Here is a 22,254-nt window from a genome sequence, read left to right as displayed (position 1 = left end):
TAGGAAGGATGTTTGCAGCATGATGGGTAGACGTTGTAATTATGAGGAGAGAATCATAGAATCATAGAATATCCTGAGTTGGAAGGGACCCTTAAGGATCATCAAGTCCAACTCTTGACACCGCACAGGTCTACCCAAAAGTTCAGACCATGTGACTAAGCGCACAGTCCAATCTCTTCTTAAATTCAGTCAGGCTCGGTGCAGTGACCACTTCCCTGGGGAGCCTGTTCCAGTGTGCAACCACTCTCTCTGTGAAGAACTTCCTCCTGATGTCAAGCCTAAACTTCCCCTGCCTCAGCTTAACCCGCAGGTCCCGCAGGTCCTGTCGCTGATGTTAATGGAGAAAAGGTCTCCTGCCTCTTGACACCCCCTTACGAGGAAGTTGTAGACTGCGATGAGGTCTCCCCTCAGCCTCCTCTTCTCCAGGCTGAACAGGCCCAGTGCCCTCAGCCGTTCCTCGTACGTCTTCCCCTCCAGGCCTTTCACCATCTTCGTAGCCCTCCTCTGGACACTCTCCAACAGTTTCATGTCCTTTTTATACTGTGGTGCCCAGAACTGCACACAGTACTCGAGGTGAGGCCGCACCAGCGCAGAGTAGAGCGGGACAATCACCTCCCTTGACCTACTAGCGATGCCGTGCTTGATGCACCCCAGGACACGGTTGGCCCTCCTGGCTGCCAGGGCACACTGCTGGCTCATATTCAACTTGCTGTCTACCACTACCCCCAGATCCCTCTCTTCTAGGCTGCTCTCCAGCGTCTCATCGCCCAGTCTGTACGTGCAGCCAGGGTTTCCCCGTCCCAGGTGCAGGACCCGGCACTTGCTCTTATTGAACTTCATGCGGTTAGCGATCGCCCAGCTCTCCAGCCTATCCAGATCCCTCTGCAAGGCCTTTCCACCCTCATTCGAGTCCACAACTCCTCCAAGTTTGGTGTCATCGGCAAACTTGCTCAAAATACCTTCTATTCCTACATCCAGATCGTTTATAAAAATATTGAAAAGTACCGGCCCTAAAATGGAGCCTTGAGGGACCCCACTAGTGACCGCCCGCCAGCCTGACGCAGCCCCATTCACCATAACCCTTTGGGCCCTGCCCGTTAGCCAATTGCTCACCCATCGTATGATGTTTTTATTTAGCTGTATGGTGGACATTTTGTCCAGTAGGATCCTATGGGAAACCGTGTCAAAAGCCTTGCTGAAGTCCAAAAAAATCACATCAGCTGGTTTCCCTTGGTCCACCATACGGGTGATCTTATCATAAAAGGAAATCAGGTTAGTTAGGCAGGACCTGCCCTTCACAAACCCATGCTGGCTGGGACCAATGACTGCTTTGTCCCCCAGGTGCGCCTCAATAAGTTCGAGAACCATCTTCTCCATGATTTTACCAGGCACTGACGTGAGACTGACAGGCCTGTAATTGCTAGGGTCTTCTTTCTGACCCTTCTTGAAAATCGGCACAACATTTGCCAGCTTCCAGTCTACCGGGACCTCTCCAGACTCCCAGGATCGTTGAAAAATAATTGAGAGAGGTTCTGCGATGACGTCCGCCAGCTCTTTCAGCACCCGGGGATGAATCCCATCCGGACCCATGGACTTGTAGGGATCCAGGTGGAGTAGCAAATCCCGCACACGTTCAGGGTCGGTTGGGAGTTTGTCATCCCCACCGTCCCGGTCCTCCAGCTCAGGGCACGCTGGGTCCCGAAGCCCATCATCGGCATTGAAGACAGAGGCAAAGAAGGCGTTAAGCGTCTCTGCTTTGCCTATGTCATCGTCTGTGAGAAGACCTTCCCTATCAAGGAGCGGCCCTATGTATTCTTTAGTTCTCCTTTTTCCATTCACATATCTAAAAAAACCCTTTTTATTTTCTCTCACAGACACAGCCAGCTTCAACTCTAGGTGTGCTTTAGCTACACGAATTTTCTTCCTACAAACACGAACAGCATCCCTGTATTCTTTCCATGTCACCTGGCCCTCCTTCCAGTAGCGAAACACTCTGTTTCCGCCTAATCTCCATAAGAATGTTCCTGGTCAGCCACGCCGGCTTCCTGCCGCGCCTGCCTGACTTGCGGTATTTAGGAATTGCCTGTTCTTGTGCTTCTAGGAGGCATCGCTTAAAGAGTGACCAGCACTGGTGGACATCAAGGCCTTCAAGAGCAGCTTCCCAGGGGACCTTGCTGACTAGTTCCCCGAGCAGCCTGAAGTCCGCCTTCCCCATATCTAGGGATGAGGTTTTGGTGGCACTTTTCCTTCTGTCACCGTAAATTTTGAACTCAACCACTTCATGGTCGCTATGACCGAGGCGGCCACCAATCACCACATCTCCCACCAGACCCTCTCTGTTTTCTAGCAACAGGTCAAGGAGGGCGCCTTTCCTAGTTGGCTCCGTTAGCACCTGCACCAAAAAGTTATCATCTAGGTGCTTCATGAACCTCCTGGACTTGCTCGTGTCAGCCGTGTGGCACTCCCAGTTAACGTCAGGCAGGTTGAAGTCCCCCATAAGGACAAGGGGAGTTAATCTCGAGGCCTCTCTTAGTTCTGTAAAGAATAATTTATCGGCGCTATCGTCCTGTCCAGGCGGTCTGTAATAGACTCCCACAACGAGATCCCCTTTATTCGTTCGTCCCTTGATCCTTACCCAGAGGCTCTCAACTTTGCCATCGCCGACCTGAAGTTCCACACAGTCCAGCCCCTGCTTCACATACATCGCCACCCCACCACCTCGCCTACCCTGCCTGTCCCTCCTGAAGAGCCTGTAACCATCTATCGCAACACCCCAGTCACAGGACTCATCCCACCAGGTTTCGCTTATGCCGATGATGTCGTATCAGACATCGTATCAGAGAGGCTCTGATACATCCTGCACATCATGCACAAGAGCAATGACTTGTGAAGATTCCCCCCAAAAAGAATATTTATTACAGGTGGTTCCACTGCTGTGAAAGAAAAATGCTCTCTTCCCTGTTTCTGCTGCAACAAGGAGTCCAGTAGCCTTTTGACATTGAAACCCCACAGTTCCCAATCAGGCCCAGGTGACAGTAGCATTTGGGGGGGATTAGAAGGATAAGGGTTCATGACCTGAGCTAAGACCTCAAAAAGCTAAGGACAACTCCCTTGAATGTAGCAAAAATTTCTTCCCTGAATTCCCCACACTCTAACAGATCAACTCACTTTGCAATTTTGGGTCCAACCATTCTTGTGAATGAAAATCACAGAATCACAGAATTGTAGGGGTGGGAAGGGACCTCAGGAGATCATTGCGTCCTTCAAGAGATCATTGGGTCCAACCCCCAAAATGAAAAAATGAAAATGTGGCTCACAAAGGCAGCAGTTATCCAAAGACTCCCCCCACAAGCAGGGTAAGCACATAAGAGGAAGCTGGTCAGTATTTCTCTTACAGAACATCTTCCCAAGAGACCTTGTCAATCCATCAGAAATTAATCACTTCTTAGAAGCATGACATTTTTACTGGTGCTGTGTCCTTCAGCAGTTCAGTGGTGTTTTTGTTTTTAATATATCTATGCCTTAATGTTGCTTGTTTGCTACCTTCTTTCTTTGCCACAGAAGATTTGAATCCCTGCTGAATTCATGTCAAATATCTCTCCTCCAGAGATGTTTGCCAACTGATTAATAGTAGCTCATCATTACTCTCAAAAACCCATGAAAGAAGTCAGTGAGAATTCTTTTCAGTGACTGAATAACTAACTAACTTAGGACAGCTTCTTATTACAGCTGGACATATTTCATTTCTTCAGGTCTGACAGATTTGCAGAAAAGCCTCTGAGTAATCTCACCACCTCAATTGTGAAGAAAAACAAACAACAACAACAAAAACTGACATCTAATGCAATAGCATATATTTATCTGATAAGATTTACATCAACATGAAAAATGTTATAGTCTATAGAAAATCACAATGCTATAGTGAATTACACACGTTACTATAGTGAATCTTAATGCTGAACTAATTTATTTTTCAGGTCTTTTATCAGCAGGAAGGAGCTGCTGTCACAGAAGCTTCCATTTGCTGTGCAGCCTGTAGATAAGAAAGGTGCAGGTCTATGTCACTCAATCCACATGGGAGAAAAGCTTAAGCCAAACATACCTGTGCCATTTAGTTGTGCCCCATCAGCCCGCCTCCAGCTGAGCTCAGGAATGGGCACTCCTGTTGTCCCACATCGCAGCAGCACGGTGCTGCCCAGGATGGTCTTTACTTTGGCTACAGATGTATGTACAACAGGGCTTTGACACTTCCTTAGCTCGACTTGGCTGAAGAAGATTCCTGCAAGGCTGCGGGGGGTGAAGCATTTCAGCCTGGGCTCGATGAATGCTATGTTAGGAGACTGGAAATTTAGGAAATGAACCATTTCATACAGACTGCAGTCACACACCCAAGGATTGTCTTGCAAACCTGTCAAAAGAAACCAGAGCACTAAGTCACTCCAACAGCACTTTTTGTTTCTGTTTTTCAGAGGGACAAACCGCGATAGGCTCCTGGTGTGCCCCTTGCACAGCCTGCTTGTGGGAATGCAGGGAGGGTCATACAATAGCTCCCCGTTGCTGTTGGCCAAGGTTGATGCACCCCAGTAGCTGGTCAGTACGGGGTAGAAAATATGGCTTGTCAAGGTATCTCAAAATCTGGAGTCATGGGGATGGGTTCGTTTGGTTTGGTTCCCAGGAAGATACTACGCAATCTCTTCCTTACACAGTTTAGAAAATCCCTCTCACCAGGTATTTTTAAAGTATTAGCCAAATATTGTCAGGCCAAATGTCAGGCCTACAATAGGTGTATAGACACTTATTAGACAATACCTATATTAAGAATATACACATAGGAAGGGGTGGGTGTATTAAAGAACATACTCTTGTTTCAGAGTCTCACAATGTTTCTCTTTTTTGTGCTCTTTCAGTGTGTGCATATTGAACTCAAATTCTAAAATAAAAATAAACCTGTGAAGAATGGTACTGGAAAAGCGAGACTGGAGCTTGGAGCAATGCATATCCACAAAGAGAAGCTGCTGCATTCTGATTAAATCTGTGCGTCAACCTACTTACAAATATTTGCATTTGCCAGTCTCGTGGACAGTTTCTGGCCTCTAATGACTTTAGCTAGCAGCACTGGCACTAGGGATTTTAGACTGCCTGACGCCAGGTATGTGCTTGAAGCCTAAGACAGGAGCACAGTGTCCAGGCCTCCCTCCAAGGGGGCTTCACGCCCTCTTTTCTGCAGGCAGCCCAAGGACAGGGCTGGCAACTGCCTGCAAGTGAGGAGCACTGCTATCTATGTATCCCCTCGATTCCCAGCAAGCAGAAACATCTGCCCACACTACAGAGCCCACTTCTGCTGGCCCCTGGAGCAAAGCAGCAGTAGCCACACAAGCTCTGGCTTTTCAGAAAGACACAAGTTTTGACAAAAGCACAGTGGGTGCAGCACAAGGCTCCAAGAGCACTGAGACTCTGCTTGAATTTGCTAGTCAACAGAAACACTGGGTAGATAAAAACCCCTGACACCTCAAATAGTTTTAAAGATTCTGCTGACAAAAATCTCTTCCTGAGGCCATTGCACACCATCCTCCCCTGGCTTAGAAGGCAGTCTGAAAGTGGTGGGCCTTAGCAGGAGCACACTACTTATAAATGAATAAATTTACATATTAAGGGGATTAAAAAAAAAAAAAAAAAAAAAAAAAAAGAATTAAAAAGAAGAGTTTGGCTTTGTTATTTTATGGCATTTTTGCTAGCTGTTTACTTCTGACTTCGTGCACTAGATAACAATTTACTCCAGATATTCTGGTGAAATAATTGTTTTAACTTTCTTTGCTGCCACTTTAGTTACTGTGCAGAACTCATCATGGATTAAATAATCAGGAGAGCCATCCATCACAACACTTTACATTATTAACTCTGAGATCTACTTTTCCTCTTTCATAGGCGGCTCACATGGGCAATTCTCACACACAAAACCTTGCAGTCTTGGCACAGACTATCAGCCAGCAAGCTACTGCTGAAACTGCTTTCTCTTGAAGCAGTCTACAAGCAGTCCCTGAAGAGGATTCACAATGATGCAATTTAGATGAAGGAAGGGACTAAGCTGACTCTTTATTATTCATGGATTTTTTTATGCCTCCATGAGAAACAGTCATAAGCAGATCAAAGTGGAAACAGGCAGCTGTGGCCTCCCAATCCAATCCTGCAAAGGACATGTGTTTCATATGGTCCCTGTGGGTGTCAGCTGGATGGGACCTAGGAGGTGCCATGTCTATACATTATCGTACAAAGCTTAGCATTAAACTCATTTGCCCACATGAAATTTTTAGGATTCTGGAACAGGCAACCTGTATGCAGCTGGCTGTGCAAACACTCAGGTTGGCCATGAACATCAAATCATGATCCGTGCTTCCTAACAAAATACTCTTGTCATCCATATTGAATGGAATAATGCTTTTACATGTAACTTGACTCTGAAAAATGAACAAAGAAAAGACTATGATCTAGGCAGTGTCTTGATGTGCCACAGATGAAAATGGGCAATCTCAAACAGCCAGCTTTGGCTTAAAGATCTTGATACCACACCTGGCACAACAAAACGGGGAAACACCTGCTTCTTTCCTGACACTAGTCAAATCTTAAACAACATCTGTTCAGGACACTAAAAGATTATTTTTTTTTAGTCCTGTATCTCTTTCCACTGCAGTCTAGTTTTAAAAACTGCACCTCCCCGAAATCTATCCAGAGAACATGATCAGTGGGTACTTTTGGAATGAGAGAAAACGTTTCTGATGAGCTTATCAGCAAGTGCCTGAACTCAGATCCATAGTTGTAGAGGCAGTTCCTGCAGCTGCACACACCCCATGGATCATATGCAGTCAGTGGAACTGGGTCAGCTCATGGCAAATGAAGACAGCAGATGGCAACGACTCTGAACCATCATCATCAACCCGACATGGATTTGAAATAGCATACTATGGCTAAAAGGCTGAGCAGTAATCCCCTGAACTAGTAAATGTACTAAAAACCTCATCTGGGGATACTGCAACTCAGAGGATTCAAGGCAGTCGCCTGTATTACCCTCTGACACAAAAATGCACTGTTGCCCTGGAGCCATACTTCTGAGGAGCCCAAAATTGCCACCAAAGAGTGGATTCTTGTTATTTTATACCTGTATTCGGAGGCAGCACTACATTGGTGGTTTTGGGGAGACTTGGGTTTAATTCTGTGTGAAGAGAGAAAAGAGACTGGAAGGAAGCACACGCTAGGGCAAACTGGCAGTCCTGACCCAGATTTTATGCTCAGCAGTATTCCTTTTTAATTTGGACTTAATAAGCATCCATCTTTTTATTTAATGCTGCATAAAACTGATCAACTCCATACTAGCTGTTACTAGAAAACAGCACATGAATGATGTGGAGCTCTAATCACATTTGTATGCCTGCCAAAAAAAGGCAGTGTTGATAAATAAAAAGTCTTGACAAAGGGTCAGTGGTTTTGTGTTAGAAAGACTCAAGCCAGTAATAAAGTTTAGGGTGTAATAAAGTGACTTTGTTAATGTGTAAATGCATTTTCACACTTTATATAGAGCATTAAATTAGCAGTGTATATGCTGCAGTAACCACAGCAGGTAAAAACGCTATGGTAAGATGTGGAGCTCTTATCATTTTGCTTCCTGCAAAATCAGTCACTTACCTAAGATGATCTTGGAGTTATCGTTGGGGAAGTAAGGAACAGCCTGCAGGTTGGCCCAGGTAGAAATGAGAGCCTGAGGAAGAGTCATCAGTTTATTGCTAGACAGGTCCAGGTATGTAATATTCTTCACATAACGAGCAGCGTCTGGGGGTATTGAGGTAAGTTCATTGTTGTGTAAATCCAGAAGCCTTAGCTGTGGCATGTCAGCCAGGGTTTCCCAGGGGAATGATATTAAGTTATTCCCATCTAGCCTCAGCTCCTGCAAGCGACGGAGACCCTTGAAGGTGATCCTGCTGAGACTGGCCAGGGAGTTATAGGGCATCCAGAGGTACTCCAGGTTGTGGAGCCCATGGAAAGCCTCCCCCGGCACCCTGCGGATGGCTGTCTTTTCTATTCGAAGCTTGGACGTATCTACAGGGATGTTCACGGGGGTGAGAGTCATCTCTGGGTCATTACACAGCACTGTCCTGGTGGGGAAAGAAACACAGATGCATCTTTCTTGTATTTTGAGACATTTGTGAAAGTTTATTACAATACAAGACTTTATCTGCCTTTTTTTTTTCACAAGCTTTATTCTTGTAATTTCTTACTTGCTGCTGATCTCTAAGCCATCGCCACAAGTACATCAGCTTGCAGTAATTCATATGTACACACAGCTTTTGACTGCAGAGATTGCAGCACTCTCCTGGAGTGCTGTGAATCTGATTCTGGCCCATGTAGTGTTCCTGCTTTTTTCTCTTTCCGTTTTTCAAGGGTCCTTATGATAGACAGCAGTGTCAACAGTCATGCACAACAGAGGATGCTAATGTATCTTAAAATACAAGGATCCATAAATTGAACATTAAAAGACATATGAAAAGAAGCCTTCACTGGTGCATAAAGTACGGGATAGGAGGAAGTAACATAGTCTAAATACAGCATAGGATCTCTGCTCATGAAGCGAGGATAAGAAAGTCAACTCACTGGTAATATACTACAGCAAGTTCTGCTTTACTGTGAAACTGGGAGATTTGTAGGGATGGCAAGAGTCACTTCACTGCAAGCATGTACAGTTTATGAGACTGAAATCACAGAAAATTAACTCTTTGGAAAATACTATACTAAAAGCAAGACAGCTTCACGGGTCGTAATCATTCCTTCCCATTTCACATCTCTAGAATGTCCCTGAAAACCCCATTGCAGTCTTCAAAGAAAAAATTGTGACTTTGACTTTGCTAAGATATGGGATTGTGAATAACCATGAGAAATGAAAGGAGACAAAATAGGTGTCTCAGACTGCACTTTAATATGCCTACCAGCAAAAAGAGTAAGGCAAGTTCTTAACAAAACACAAAACCACCTCACAAAAGGTAATAGGTTAGACAGGCATGTCTCACTCCACATGCTAAACAAAATACTTCAAGAAATGTAATGTGATCAGTCAAGTACCATTTTCTTATCACACTGCTTGGCTGATAAATAGAATTTTACAAAGCTGCCAAAACCTGATTGGTTTTGGCTGAAAGTAATTATTCCTCTACTATCAGCAAAAATAAATAACATCCCAGAGTTAAATGGTATTTGCGCCACCAGTTAGAATTATTAATTTATAATCAAAATATCATTGTCATCCAGCACTTTTATTGTGGCATTAAATCCTGCCCAGCCTCAGCTGAAAGCTGAGATTTTGAGAAAGAAAAAAAGACATCCAATAAGAAAAAGCCAGAAATTTTCTTTCAGTAAAACATTGTGTAGGCATGACACAAAGTATTTGATATCAGAGCCACTGTCACAGTATAACGGTGTGCTCTGATGATTCTCAGTGTTCCCAAACTATGTCAGTGAGCACTAAACAATTAATCTATAGGATAATCTCCTTTTATCAGTGAGAAATAGGAATCTTAATTAACAAAAACAAAAAACAAACAAAACAAAAAAAGTGACATTATGCTCCTTAAGGGACTAATGAGCATTTGTGTTGTTATGTATCTTACCAAAACACACTGTAGGTTTTTCCAGTCACTGAAAGGAAATTCCATAGGGAACTGTGACATTTACAGAGCAATAACAGTCTCTCCTGCTATCATACTCCCTTTTAACAATCGTAGACTATTTGCGTCTCTACCACGCTTCTTACTGGGAAAGTTTCTGGCATTGAATCTATAACACCATAAAAGAGATAAAAAAGCACATCCATTTCATAGGGATCCAAAATAAAGGGGACAGCTTTTCATTCCTGTACTGTTGTCTTGCCTAGAAAAAATATTTCTTCCAAAGGAGTTATCAAATACTCTGCCACAAAACCTTCTCTACTGTGAACCACACCTTATAAAAATGTAGCCTGTGTTTCATTAAGTCAGATCATTGCTTCATGATTACACTTCAGAAAGATTTTTTAATTACACTCCTCCAGTGAAATCTCTGTATAATGGCGCTGCATTCCAAGCAGGTGCCCTTCTGGTCTTATCTTTTTAACTGAAAGTTTCCGATCTGAGAACAGTCTTATTTTATTTTTATAACTATTATCTACCTTTTGTGTTCACTGTCATCTAGACTTGATCACTTTGCCTAAAATCTTCAACCAAAGGATTTTTAAGTAAATGGAAAGGATTGCAGTTGTTGGTACCCAATATAAACCAAATCTGGTTATACTTTAGAAACAGACCAGCAGAGCAGAATAAAGCCTTACCCAGCATATTCAACATACGGGCAAAAAAAATAAAACGTTGCTTAAATTTTATTTCTTTTTGCTGTTGCACCAGCAGTAATTATGTCGCTTCTGTTCTCACAGAGGAGATGCCCAAACGCTTTCTCTGAAATCAGCTTACTGCGTTTTCAGAAGCTAATCCTCTGCAAATAAAGCTAGAGCGCAAAGCAACTGGAAAAATAATGGACACGAAGTCTGGACACAATATTTTCTTCTCTAAGCATCCTTGCAGAGAAGAAATAAAACCCCCAACAGTCAGAAAGACAGCGGCAACCCCCTGGGGAGAATATTGGCATACCTGGCTTTCGTCCCCTCGCTGAGGCTGTGGAAGGCGCAGCTGCACTGTGATGGGCATGAGCCACCCACCCGCGGCAGCCCTCCGAGCATTAAGCAGCAGAGCAAACTCACCGCGATCCACATGGCTACCTGTGCATGGGAAGGACACCTGGGCACTAGGCAATGTGCAGGGTTTCGCCTATGGTATCCATTGACTGCTCACATCTTGTTAACTCCCTTTCGTTTTCAGCCGCGCTGTGATCTTCCAGCCCTCGCTGAGTCCATCAGATAAAAAAGGATAGGCAGGGATTAAGGATGGGGACTTGAGTTATTTTCATGAAGGTGCTTATTGCTTCCTGGAACTGTACTGACAGCATTGCTTCCCTCAGGAAGCCCCATCAAACCACACTCCTCAGGAAATCTGTGGCTCTTGCTTGAGAAAAAAGCGAACATAGTTTTTGGGGACCTGCAGAAGTGGTAAGATAACTGCTATCTGACCAGGAATTAGGAATAATGTACTTCCCCACAGTGACTTTGGGAATATTTAAAAACAGTTTCTTGTGCTTATGGAATATAAGCCTCGCATAGAAGAATATTGAAAATATTCTGCAGTGATACTATTCAAAACTTTTATTTTATTTTAAAAAATCTGAGTTTGACCAAACAATTATTGAGCTGTTGGCAACGTGCCTGATGTTAATAAACAATGAATAACCCACATAATTCAGTTCCTATTAGGCCTGCAGGGCTGAGCACAGTGCTCTGACATGCTGACACAGCAACGCCTGGATGAGGGACCATTTTGGGGAATGCCACCCAATGCAGAGCCATGGCACAGCTTCTGGAATAGGAAGATAAACTCAGCACTATCTTAATGACAACCCAGGTCTGGATATCAAACTACTTTGTCCTGATGGAGATGACCCATGTTTTCAGCAGTCTTCATCTGACTCCAAAAAACCCACTACGTGTGAGAAGAATGGAGCCTAAATATGCAAAAATGTAAAGCTTAAGAGGCTGCTATTTGAGGTAGGAACAGAATTCATCCTAGCAAGGACATCTCACGCTTACAAGGGCTATTATTTTCTGATGAGTGTGAACGTATGTAAATCACTCACACCACAAATGCACAACACTCCCTTAAAAGTAAAAACCTCTGGAGAAACTAATAGCTGATTACTTTCAACCGGATCAGATCGCTACTCCCCCTCTTCCCAGTCAGACTGCATAACAGCTTTGGCAGAAAAACTGACCCCTATGTCAGGCACAAAACAGAAAGCACAGGTTAAAAACATAACAGAAGTGAGGAGTGATTAAATGGAGCTGAACAGCTAGCAATAAAGCACTAACCAGACACAGCTCTTTAGAGATGCTTTAGGAAAATGTTTCACTTATAGTTCTGGAGTGCAGGAAAGCCACAGCGCGCAGCGCCATTCCAGGGGAGAGCCCCAGATGCCTCATTCCAGCACAGAACAAGAGCAACTCGACCAAAATCCTGGACCCCATTAAATCAATAGGAGCTCTGCTATCAGATTCTCCCAAAGAAATGGGGGGGTGAGATCAAATGTAGCTGGCTAAGGCAGAAACCACCTGGCAACCCATTGGCCTTTCAGCACCAGCCACTTCCTGCTTTCCCTCCTCTTCTTCACTTAAGGTCAGAGGAGAAAGGGAAAGAAATTACAACCACAAAGATTTTCCCTAAAGATTAGGCTTTCTTGGATCTTAATTATAGTCAAATTGATCAGAAAAAGTGCCCATCACAGATTCTTCTGCCCTCCTAATATAGGTGACTATCTAAATTCAGATTTCCCAGGGCAAGAACTACAGCTCTGCACTTTTTCAAAAGTCTGGTTGTACATACAGCTGCCCTTCTGCAGAGATGCATGGAAGAATCAAATCGCATGAACTGCCAAAAAAACAGGGAGGAAATAGGAACAATCTATCTCAAAATACATTTTATAAGAAGGGAGGGAGGGAGGGAGGGAGGAAGAGAGGGAGGGAGGGAGGGAGAAATTTCAACTGGTAAAGCTTCCACCTGAGAGTGCTATGAGAGACAGATGTGTTTTGAAGATCTGCTGTGGGTGTTACTCCTCAAAACTCAAATCTCCTTGCCAACCACGCAGATCTCTGTGTAGATTTTTTCTAGTCTTCCTAACTTGCAGTCCCACGGAGGAAAAGTAAGGCATTCATGCAACCCAACCTTGTGCAGCCATCTGAGATCCCTAACTAGGCTGACTGGTCCTAGGTAGCTGTAAAGATGGTCAGGATCTTTCAGAGCAAGTGCAACATGGACAACCTGAGCTGCCTGTTGCCGAAGTTGGTCTCTGTTCCCACTGGAAACATAAAATTGAAAGAGCCCGGTTCTTTGGCTAAACTGGCTGCAGAAGGCTACATGGTATAACTACCCTCAAGTCTCTGCCGCTTCCCCACCGCCACCTGCTCTCCTGCCTGGGCTGAGGATCCGCCTGTGCATGGAGGATAAACTAGCTGAGGTAGCTCCAGCTTGAGAGTTCACCTCCCACATGTCCTTTTCAACGCTGTTCCCTGTTGAAGACCTGTTGATTTGATTTTCCTTTCAAATACAGGAACAGAAGTTACCAGTCAGAAGTGCAGCAACCTGCACATACCTGTTGCAACGTACAAACTGCCCGAAAGTTAACGAGTATGTGAGTGTTACAGCAGCAGAATAAGGCATTGGTCCTAACAGAGGTTGCTTACTATGATTTTTGTCGTATTGTTGTTATGCAGAATTCATCCCGTGTTTTTCATTAGAATGAAATTACATTGGCAATTTTTCAATAATTCTGGGTAATGAACTCTCAGAGTTTCAAGGTAATCTAGATGTGGTTTGGGGCTAAATATTAAACAGACATTTTATGGTGCCATAGTTTCACATAAGCTTGTTTCACAAGTAACTCCAATAATTAATTAAGGCTTGTAGAAATCATTTACTAAGAGGATGGCCCAAAAGATTATTTGTCTCCATACTATTTTCACATTCTACATTTATTGTTCTTCAAAGAGATATTCAAGTGTCCCATTATTTATTTCTGAAGAGATAGGAATGTGATGCAGTGCTGCTCTTTAAATACCCATAGTTGTTTTCTCATCAACTTCCATTAGGTCCCATTTCTAGATTTAATGATTTCTCAGTTCCCCTAATGTTCTCCAAGCTCAGACCAAGCTCATTGGTTTTTTTAGTGCACTCATTGGTCAGTGTGCCTTGCTGCCCAGGACTGCCTCAGCTCAATATTTGCAGCATTGACTGAAACATCTCTCTTCCCACTGAAGTTAAATTCTACTTGAAAAAGCAATACCACATAATTAACCTTCTGCCTCTAGTGTCTTCGATGCATCTGACAAAGTGGTTTCCCTCCACTGCAGCTCTGGAATAACAACCTTGTAGATAGTAACCAGTGACTGTATGGTTAAGATTTGCTTTCATTAGCCTTAATTTTGCCTCACAAATGAAACACCTTAAATTACAACGAGATACTGGGAGCAGAAGTAAACTTAATTTATAATAAACAAGAGCAAGCAAGAAAGCATGCATTAGCAACTGCTAATGCCATGTACTTTGTCAAGAAAGCTGCTATTTAGGTAACACAACCGACTTGCCTCTGAACAAGAAAGAGAAAGACCTGGTGGTAGGCTGAAAGATTAGTAAAACAAGATAAATAAAAGTGATAATATTAGCATGTTTCTCTCACCTTGGAGTGTATGTGCAGGTATGTCACAGACATGTAGAAAAGGGAGAGAAGAGGACCAGTCAACTAACAACATAGTTCTGTTTTATCACACTTAAGGTCTTCCTCTCCATTTGCTACATTCCCCTATATTCCTTCACTGGCACATGACCACTATGCAAATGATGGGTTACACTTCAAGCCATGGATACAACCTCGTTAGCCTTGATCTGAGTGGTCAAGAGAGTAGGATGGGCCTCACCACAAGGAAACTACAGAAGTTAATCAGGTGAGGCGATGGCTGTTCACTTCCATGGACATGGTTATGCTCTCCAATTGACAGAAATAGTTGTCCTTGCTGCTACTTAGGAAGTAAAGAGTTTCCTCTCTGCTTCAAGCTAAAAATATGGTTTAGAAAAAAAAATGTTCTAAGAAGCAACAGATGTCATTCTGCAAAGGTTTAAGAATTTGTTTTGCATTCACCAGAGAATGGCCAGATCCCCTGCTTAAATTTGTGGTGTCAGTAAATTCAGAGCAAATGGGGTCAAAACCTACTGCCAGTAACAGTCAGAGAAGTTCAGCACATGGCAATCCTTCCTGTCTTTCAAAACTGTATGGGGTGTAATTTAGAGAATAGTTTTGGTTTTGTTCTTAGTAAAATTAATTACCTGATATTACAGTTTACACTTTTTCTCCCCATATAGATTTTCTGAAACCAGAAATGTTTTACCAGTTGATTTTGCTCAGGAGCTCAAGAGCAACACTCAAGTGACAAGCTCAGCATGCTCTACTGAGTTATTCTTTTTTAATATGGCCACTGGACAGAATTTATTTCTTTCCTCCATATACTCAGAGAAAGATGGCATAAAGCAAATAAAACAGCATATTTTATCATAAATGAAAGCCATAAAATACCTTATTATCATGATTTTGTCTGAAAGGTTTTATTAGCAGGCAACACAGGCCAGATGCTAAATCAATTTCATTAGGTAAATGCATCTCCAAGAAGCTTCTGGCAGGGCATATCTTGTAAAGTGGAAAATCCTCCCCACTGATGCAAGTCAAGAGCATGTTAATGCATTACGTCATTCTAAATTGGATCTTGCACTTAATGCCAATGAAGGCAGCTTCTCCAGACGTATAGGACTGAAGTCATTAATAGATCCCTAGGCTTGCTGAAGAAATAAAAGAAACCTAAACGGTTTCCAGCATTGGGCAATAAAAGTCTTCTGGTGGTGTTTCTTTTGTGTATGTTTGCCTTGGGTGTTATGGCCAGTACAGAGCAGCAGAAGTGAGCACAGACCTCAAACCCAAGGGGGACATAAACATAGGGGGGGACCTCCCTCATGAAGGCAGCATTTGACCCGTTTCTGTCTGTGCAGAAGCCGCTTCACAAGGCCACATCGCAACCAGCAATGCTCAGTGAAGTGAACTCCAGCAGAAGATGGAGGGACTCACCAAGAAACCTTGCATCTCCCCTTCACTTTGCATCTCCCCCTTCACTTTGGGCTCGCACACCTAGGTAGGTCTTGTCATGACATAGATTTACTGTGGTGGGTGCCCCCGTCCCTGTCACACACATTATCTCTGGGAACAGGAAATTGATTCCTTCAAGCCCTCAGTTGCCCGCAAGGCGAGCTTGGCCCTGTGTGGAGGAGGTGATACCTTAAGGGAGGAGAGGGCCAGCCACCACAGCCATGGCTCTTCTACTCCTCTTCTCCAAAGGCTCCACAGGCACAGGCAAATGCTTCTTGCTTCAGGCATACAGGACCCCAGAGCAAAATTCTCAGGGACAAACTCTCTGTGAACTCATTCGCTGAGGGAGAACTCCAGATGAACTAAATATTTCTTTCTTAAAAGCCCTCTGCAAGGCTGTCTTCAAAGCTACTAGTCTGAGAGCTGATGAGAGAGTGAATGTATTGTCTTGTCCACTAGATGGAAGCTGGAAGATGTTTCCACCCACAAACAAACAGCCAGAAAGTATGTATAATTCTGTATCAGTAAAAGCTTTAGCTACTATAACACACACCCACCTACTGTCAAAAACAACAAACAGAAAAACACCAAATGTGACAACACAACTGAGTTGCACAGTGTGAATCTTTCTGGGGATAGCAGTGTTTCTGATTAGTTTGTTAAGCTCACAGGAAGACCTATGTGTCTCAAAATGAGCATACATGCTATAGGCATCTATTGGCTTTCTGCTATGCCAGCCTTCTTGACTTTACACCTAGCAGCAGGGGAGAGAGAAAAACAGGCAAAGAGAAGTATTGCAGCAAATTCTCCCTCCTGGAATTTATGGTTTACAAAGTGCTGACTCTTTCACATTTATACTGAAACAATGCCCGGGAGCTCCAGCGAGGTGTAGGCACTCTAAGACCAGTATCTGTACTTCTGGTGAAACACGTGACACCAAAATTAAGGAAAGAAAGATACAAACAAATCAAGTATATCATTGTCTGATTGCATGTATATATATAGATATATTTGTATGTATATATGCATACACACAAAAGTATAAACATCTAGACTTAAATCTTCTTTCTAGTTATCATGAACAGAAAAAGCAATAGAAATGCTCTATATAGAATAACCAAAACATAAACCTAGAATGGCATAAGTGTGATGTCTAGCAGCATTATTCTCCCTCACAAAAACCCTACTATTCCTCTTTGAGCTGCAGCAGCCACGTATCATTCCACATTAGTGTGTTTTGATGGCTGGACATACCATAATTGTATTTGACATATGTATCTAAAATAAGTAAATTTTTTTAGGTTTATGTTCCTGGTCCCTCTTCTTTAGCTTGTACATGCATTCCCTAAAATCCAGTAAGGTTCCTGAAGTTTAACAAAATCATCTAACTTTGGACTTCGTATCCTTAGCTGCATGACAGAGGGGGTCATGCAGTAATGTCGCTGACTGCAACAACCTTTTCTGATTTGGATCTTAATAGCATTAGTCTAAGCCCTGCAGAGTCACCTCTGCTTAGGAAACAGTGCCTGTTTTATTTTGCTTCCTCAGGCATGCAAAAAGAATTAAACTTCCTGCACTTTTTATCTGGCTTCTGAATGCAGATGGAGCATAATATGTTTTACACAGCAACCTTCTGCCCTCTTTCCAGTCTGATAAACACCAGCTTTCCTACCCTGATTTACCTGCCTACAGTCTCGAGATTTCACAGGCCAAGTACATGCCCTTGTGGCAGTTCTGGTAAATTTCTTGGAAGCTGCAAGTTGAGTCTTCCACACAAGGACCAAGAAAAATAGAAGAGAAAACAAAAAAAGGAAGAAGAAAACAGAAGAAGGGAAAAAAGGTAGGAGGAAAGGGAAAATAAAAGCTTCTGCCCTGGAGTATTTTATTTTCTTCACATTATTTCTCTCAGAGCAATAAGCTCCACTCAGTCTACTCAATGATGCAAGGTATTTATATATACGCATTTGGTGGGATCGTAACAGGAGAATTTCTCATGTAATTACAGTACTCCGATCATTCTTGGACTAAATACTTCATTATATACATTTTTTTTTCAAATACAATCATTTAACTACTTACTACAGCTGTATGAAATAAGAGTGGGAGTCTTTGGATAATAACAGCAGAAAATGAGAGCATGCCCCAGGTAGTGCCTCACTCCCACAACTGTCCCACTGACCCACAGGGGGAGGTACCAGCTCAGAAGGAAAAACACCGCACTTTGGTCTTTCTGATTTCTGTTATGACCCATCCTTCATTTGTTTAAACCCTTGACAATATACAACTGGCCTAATTGTGCTGACCTATCCTTACCAAAACAAGACTGAGAAAGAAAGCTCAGAGATGAGGAAAGCCTACAATGATCAGGAGCTTCCTCTAAGCATTGACTTTCTCAGCCTGACACCAATCACAGATGCAGTACTATTAAATCTGTGCAGATCTGTCTTCAGAAAAAAACTCATTTTACTCTCAAGGATCTTTGCTTGGGCAATTGTCCCTACAGTTGCACTCAGACCAGAAGAAACATGGGGAAGGCTGATGCTCCAAGGACAACAGCAGAAGGTAGTAGTAGTGTGTCAGACTGCAGAAAATACACGATGAGATGAAATTTTAGTTAGGGCTTTCCGTAAGAAATTCGCACAAGAGTGAAGGTACGTGCAAGGTCTTTGAAAGGACCCTGTCCTCCGGGGGCAGTTTAATCATCTGTAATAATGGACATTAAGCTTTTATACCAATATATAGGGGAAAAGATACAAAGTGCCTCTTCCGGTCTTCTTGGTGGTTTACTCCTCAGAGCCTGTATGTTAATATCAACAATTCCAGGCAATTCTACACTATTAAGTAAACACATCCATTAAAGTATTAAAATCAACATTTATGTTTGCTTTAATGCCTTATATAAAGTGTTTGGCAGGTTATTTCATTCTGCTGGAGGCATATAAGCAAAACAATTTGTTCCCATTCTCTCTTGCTCCAACTTGATAGATTACCTGTAAGACACCTATGTTGTTTTTTTTTTATTTCTCCTGTCTGAAAAGTAATTTCCCAATCAAGGTTTCCTCTTCATGGAGAGATTCAGCCTACTAAAGATTCAGTTCAGGAATTGATTGTCTTTTCCCATAAAAAGATGGAGTAAAAAATCAGGAGTAAAGCAACCAAAAGCTGAATACGAGGGCCTGGAACTATCATTCTGAAATGGCACATTTCAACCAAAAAACAATTCAGCAATGTTCTCACATTAGAGATGACAACAAGAGCACAAATGATCCTGTAAAGGCTATGTCCTCATCATGATTAATGCAGTTTTGTGAGATAATGTAATGTAGTTTTTACATGTCTTGTTCCACTCTATTATAAAAGAGAACTCAACTTGAAGAAATTGCTTATTGGACTGAGCTCAAAGGATTGGATAACAGAAAGTAAAACAATCAGGCAATCTTTTTTTTTTTTTTATAACATTTATTTTAGGGAAATGTAGTAGAAAACAAGTGTGGTTTACAAATAATTCTATTGATCATCCCTAATGTGCACTAAAAAGTGCACTTAGATAACACAAAAGGCCTTGATACATCCATCATATTTGGTCAGGTTTCTGTAGGAACCTCCAGGAGAAGAAAGAAGCCTAAAGAAGACAGAAGCTGGCAATGACTGAAGTTAACCTCAGGCTTCAAAAGAAGTGGAAAGCCCCAAATCTCTTATGGTTTGGTACAAATGATTGGACTTCTCCTTAAAATAACCTCCTGAAAAGTAGGCACCAATCTGAACCAGCCCTTGGGCCCTCTCAACAGTTAGTGAAGAGGAAGATGTGTCTCCAGAGCACATCTTGTCCTGCCCTGAGACTGGTGATGCTGGGAGCTGCCCATTGCCTTTGGTAACAGTAGAGGAAGCCTAGTTTAGACTAGATGATATGCAGATTCCTCTTTTTTTTTTTTTCTTATGTGGAAGAATTCAGATATGATGAATCCCTCTCATTGTAAAAAGGTCTTATAGAGAAGTCAAGGAAAGCTGTGCAGAATTCAGGCTTAATCTGGGAGAGAATCACAGAATTGTAGGGGTTGGAAGGGACCTCAAGAGATCATCAGGTCCAACTCCCTCCCTCCCCCGCCAAAGCATGTTCCCTAGAAGAATTCAGAAGAATTAGCAGAAATTCTTGGGACATCCCTACAGAGACACGCTGGTAGAAGACTGATAACACAGGCAAGATATACAAGACCACAGTGACAGGAAAAATGAGGTGGTTTTGCCATACATGGCCTAGAAATCCACTTACATACCTGGTCAGTAGCATAAACTCATTGAGGAATGATCCAGACAGATCGTCGTTTTTCCTTTACAAGAGCAACAGTATGCAGAAGGAGAGCTGGTGTGCAAATCCTCTCAATACAACTAAAGCCCTTCTTGAAAGCCAAATTTCTTCTGAGAACTGGGCAGTGATCTTTGAGCTATAATTCCTGAAAGAGTTATTATTCTGCATGCTGCGGGAAGGCCTGAGATCTGCAGGGCAAGCTTAAAAGACGGTGTTAGGTATATCCTATACTGTGTAGGACTGCTTCCTCCTTCAAAGCCCTGAAGTTTGCCACTATTCGGCATGCAGCGATAGTGTATTTCATTATATTGTGAATATGCATATGACCCTAAAATTAGCACACTAACTGAAAACAAAATATATCATTTCTTGGTGCCTAAAATGCGTTTTGAAAGATGGCCAACAGATCAAGGCAACAATTACATATATTTGGTAAGGATCATGATTGTTGTATCCAGCAAAGATTCATAAAGATAGGATGTGATTAACATTTTTGTAACATTATTTTCTAGCCTAAGTGAATACATACATGTATGTTTATCAAATATGTATTCAATTTGCTATGAATTAAGCTACCCATCTCTAGAGAGACAACACAAACCGCAGGAAAGAACGGTGATGCTTTGCAACTCTTCACCAACTTTCATCCTTCTAATGCCTGAAGTGCAGCAGCGTGCAGGCTCCAGCCACAGCCTGGTCCCAAGAATGGTGCAGAGACCAGGCCATGGCATGGTGCGGTGCACCACATCGCACCACCCAGGGAGCATTGCACCCTTGACATAAGGGAGCTGTATGTTCTTGAATGGATTTTGTCTCAGCACCATGCTGGCTTTCCCCACCGGCCCTGGCGCTGCCACAAGCATGGCCACTGTCTCCTGCCTCCACCCCAAGCCTCCTTGGTCATCCCCAGGCTTTCATCACCGCTTCTTTCTCCAAACTGTGCTGCCAAGAAAATTAGATTCTGGGGCATGTTTGTGGGACTGTGTTTGGGAAAAAGGTTGGTACATTGCTGCAGGCAAAGGGCTAACACCTGTAAGCAAACTGCTCTGTGGGCTTATCCCCTGCATCATGCCTCCTGTGGCCAGCACCAAGTGCCTATTTACAGTCTGGGATGTATTCCCAGTCACTGCTTCCAGATCAAAACAAATGTGCAGCAGTTCAACTAGAAGGTCTCCAGACAGCATCCTTTCTGGTTTCCTTCACTTGCTGAGGAGTATTTCCAGTGAGAACCAAGGTTACCCACAACTCTGTGATACTGAACTGGAGCCCCGTGTGGTGATACTCCGAGCCTGCTTATGCTGAAATGATATATTTATTTAAAATGTGTTTTTCAATATAAGAAGTCAAAGATGATTTGGGTAAACCTGAATCAGAAGAAAGGATTAGGAAGGCAAAGGAATAATAATATGTCAATTTAGTGAAGTTCTTGCTGTGAATATAAAAAAGTATGTCAGTAATCTGCATTGATTGCTTGGAGAAAATTCAGAGTGCATGAGTGCTGTTTTATCTTTGCACTGCACCTTTTTTGTTGTGCTTGTACCAATGCATATTTTACAAAGATTAATATGCTCCTACCAAATCCATAGAGTCTTATGAAATCCATAGGGACATCTGGCAAGAATACATCAGATCTGTTTCTATGTGTTCCTTGCAAAGAGATTAGTAACTAGTGAATTATTCTTAAATGAGAAGGTATAATGAAATGGATGTTTTATTGATGGAGAGAGGAGATTGCTGGGAATTCAAAATGTGAGGCTGTAAGATAACATCGAATTGAATGAAAGACCTTTCCCTGGATTTTGAAACAGCAAGTAGCTATTGAAACAGTGCATAAAATAGAAAGGGATCGTTAAACAACTTCATAATTTAAGGAGCTAATAAATGCCTTTGATAAACCTCATATCTTTTGCATGCTTTCACTGACTTTACTGGAATACATGATGTGAGGTCGTGTCTTACATAAGAAAGAGGGAAAGGAAGTGAATACAGCTTTGTTTAATTCTACTAAACTTATTACATTATTCCCCATTTTCACCTCCTCTTTGCTTGAAGAGAACTGTTTATCGCTAACTGAACTTAGCAGCCATACATCACCCCATACTATCCCAGTGAACTATTAGAAAGGCAGCTTAACTCAACATCAAAAT

At 42.6% G+C, this 22,254-nt stretch overlaps 1 protein-coding gene across 8 annotated transcripts in view; it reads right to left on the bottom strand.

Annotated features, from left to right (window-relative positions):
* The window catches only part of LRIT1 (leucine rich repeat, Ig-like and transmembrane domains 1), a 129,107-nt gene that overhangs the window by 5,436 nt on the left and 101,417 nt on the right, over positions 1-22,254 (bottom strand). For 6 of the 8 annotated variants that reach the window (XM_072039466.1, XM_072039469.1, XM_072039467.1 and 3 more), the window contains 2 exons: positions 7,678-8,144; positions 4,103-4,408 (listed from right to left, as the gene is read on the bottom strand). In XM_072039466.1, coding sequence (XP_071895567.1) covers positions 4,103-4,408; positions 7,678-8,119 — 748 coding nt within the window. In that variant the 5' untranslated portion in view covers positions 8,120-8,144. Of the gene's footprint in view, positions 1-4,102; positions 4,409-7,677; positions 8,145-8,267; positions 8,720-10,661; positions 11,062-22,254 lie in introns of those variants that run through there. The other 2 variants (XM_005026221.6, XM_072039470.1) reach the window with 2 other exon arrangements.

The sequence above is a fragment of the Anas platyrhynchos genome, chromosome 6, assembly GCF_047663525.1.
Source record: "Anas platyrhynchos isolate ZD024472 breed Pekin duck chromosome 6, IASCAAS_PekinDuck_T2T, whole genome shotgun sequence".
Taxonomy (NCBI): Eukaryota; Metazoa; Chordata; class Aves; order Anseriformes; family Anatidae; genus Anas; species Anas platyrhynchos.
The sequence above is the reverse complement of the archived record's forward strand: the minus strand, read 5'-3'. Positions and strand labels throughout refer to the sequence as shown.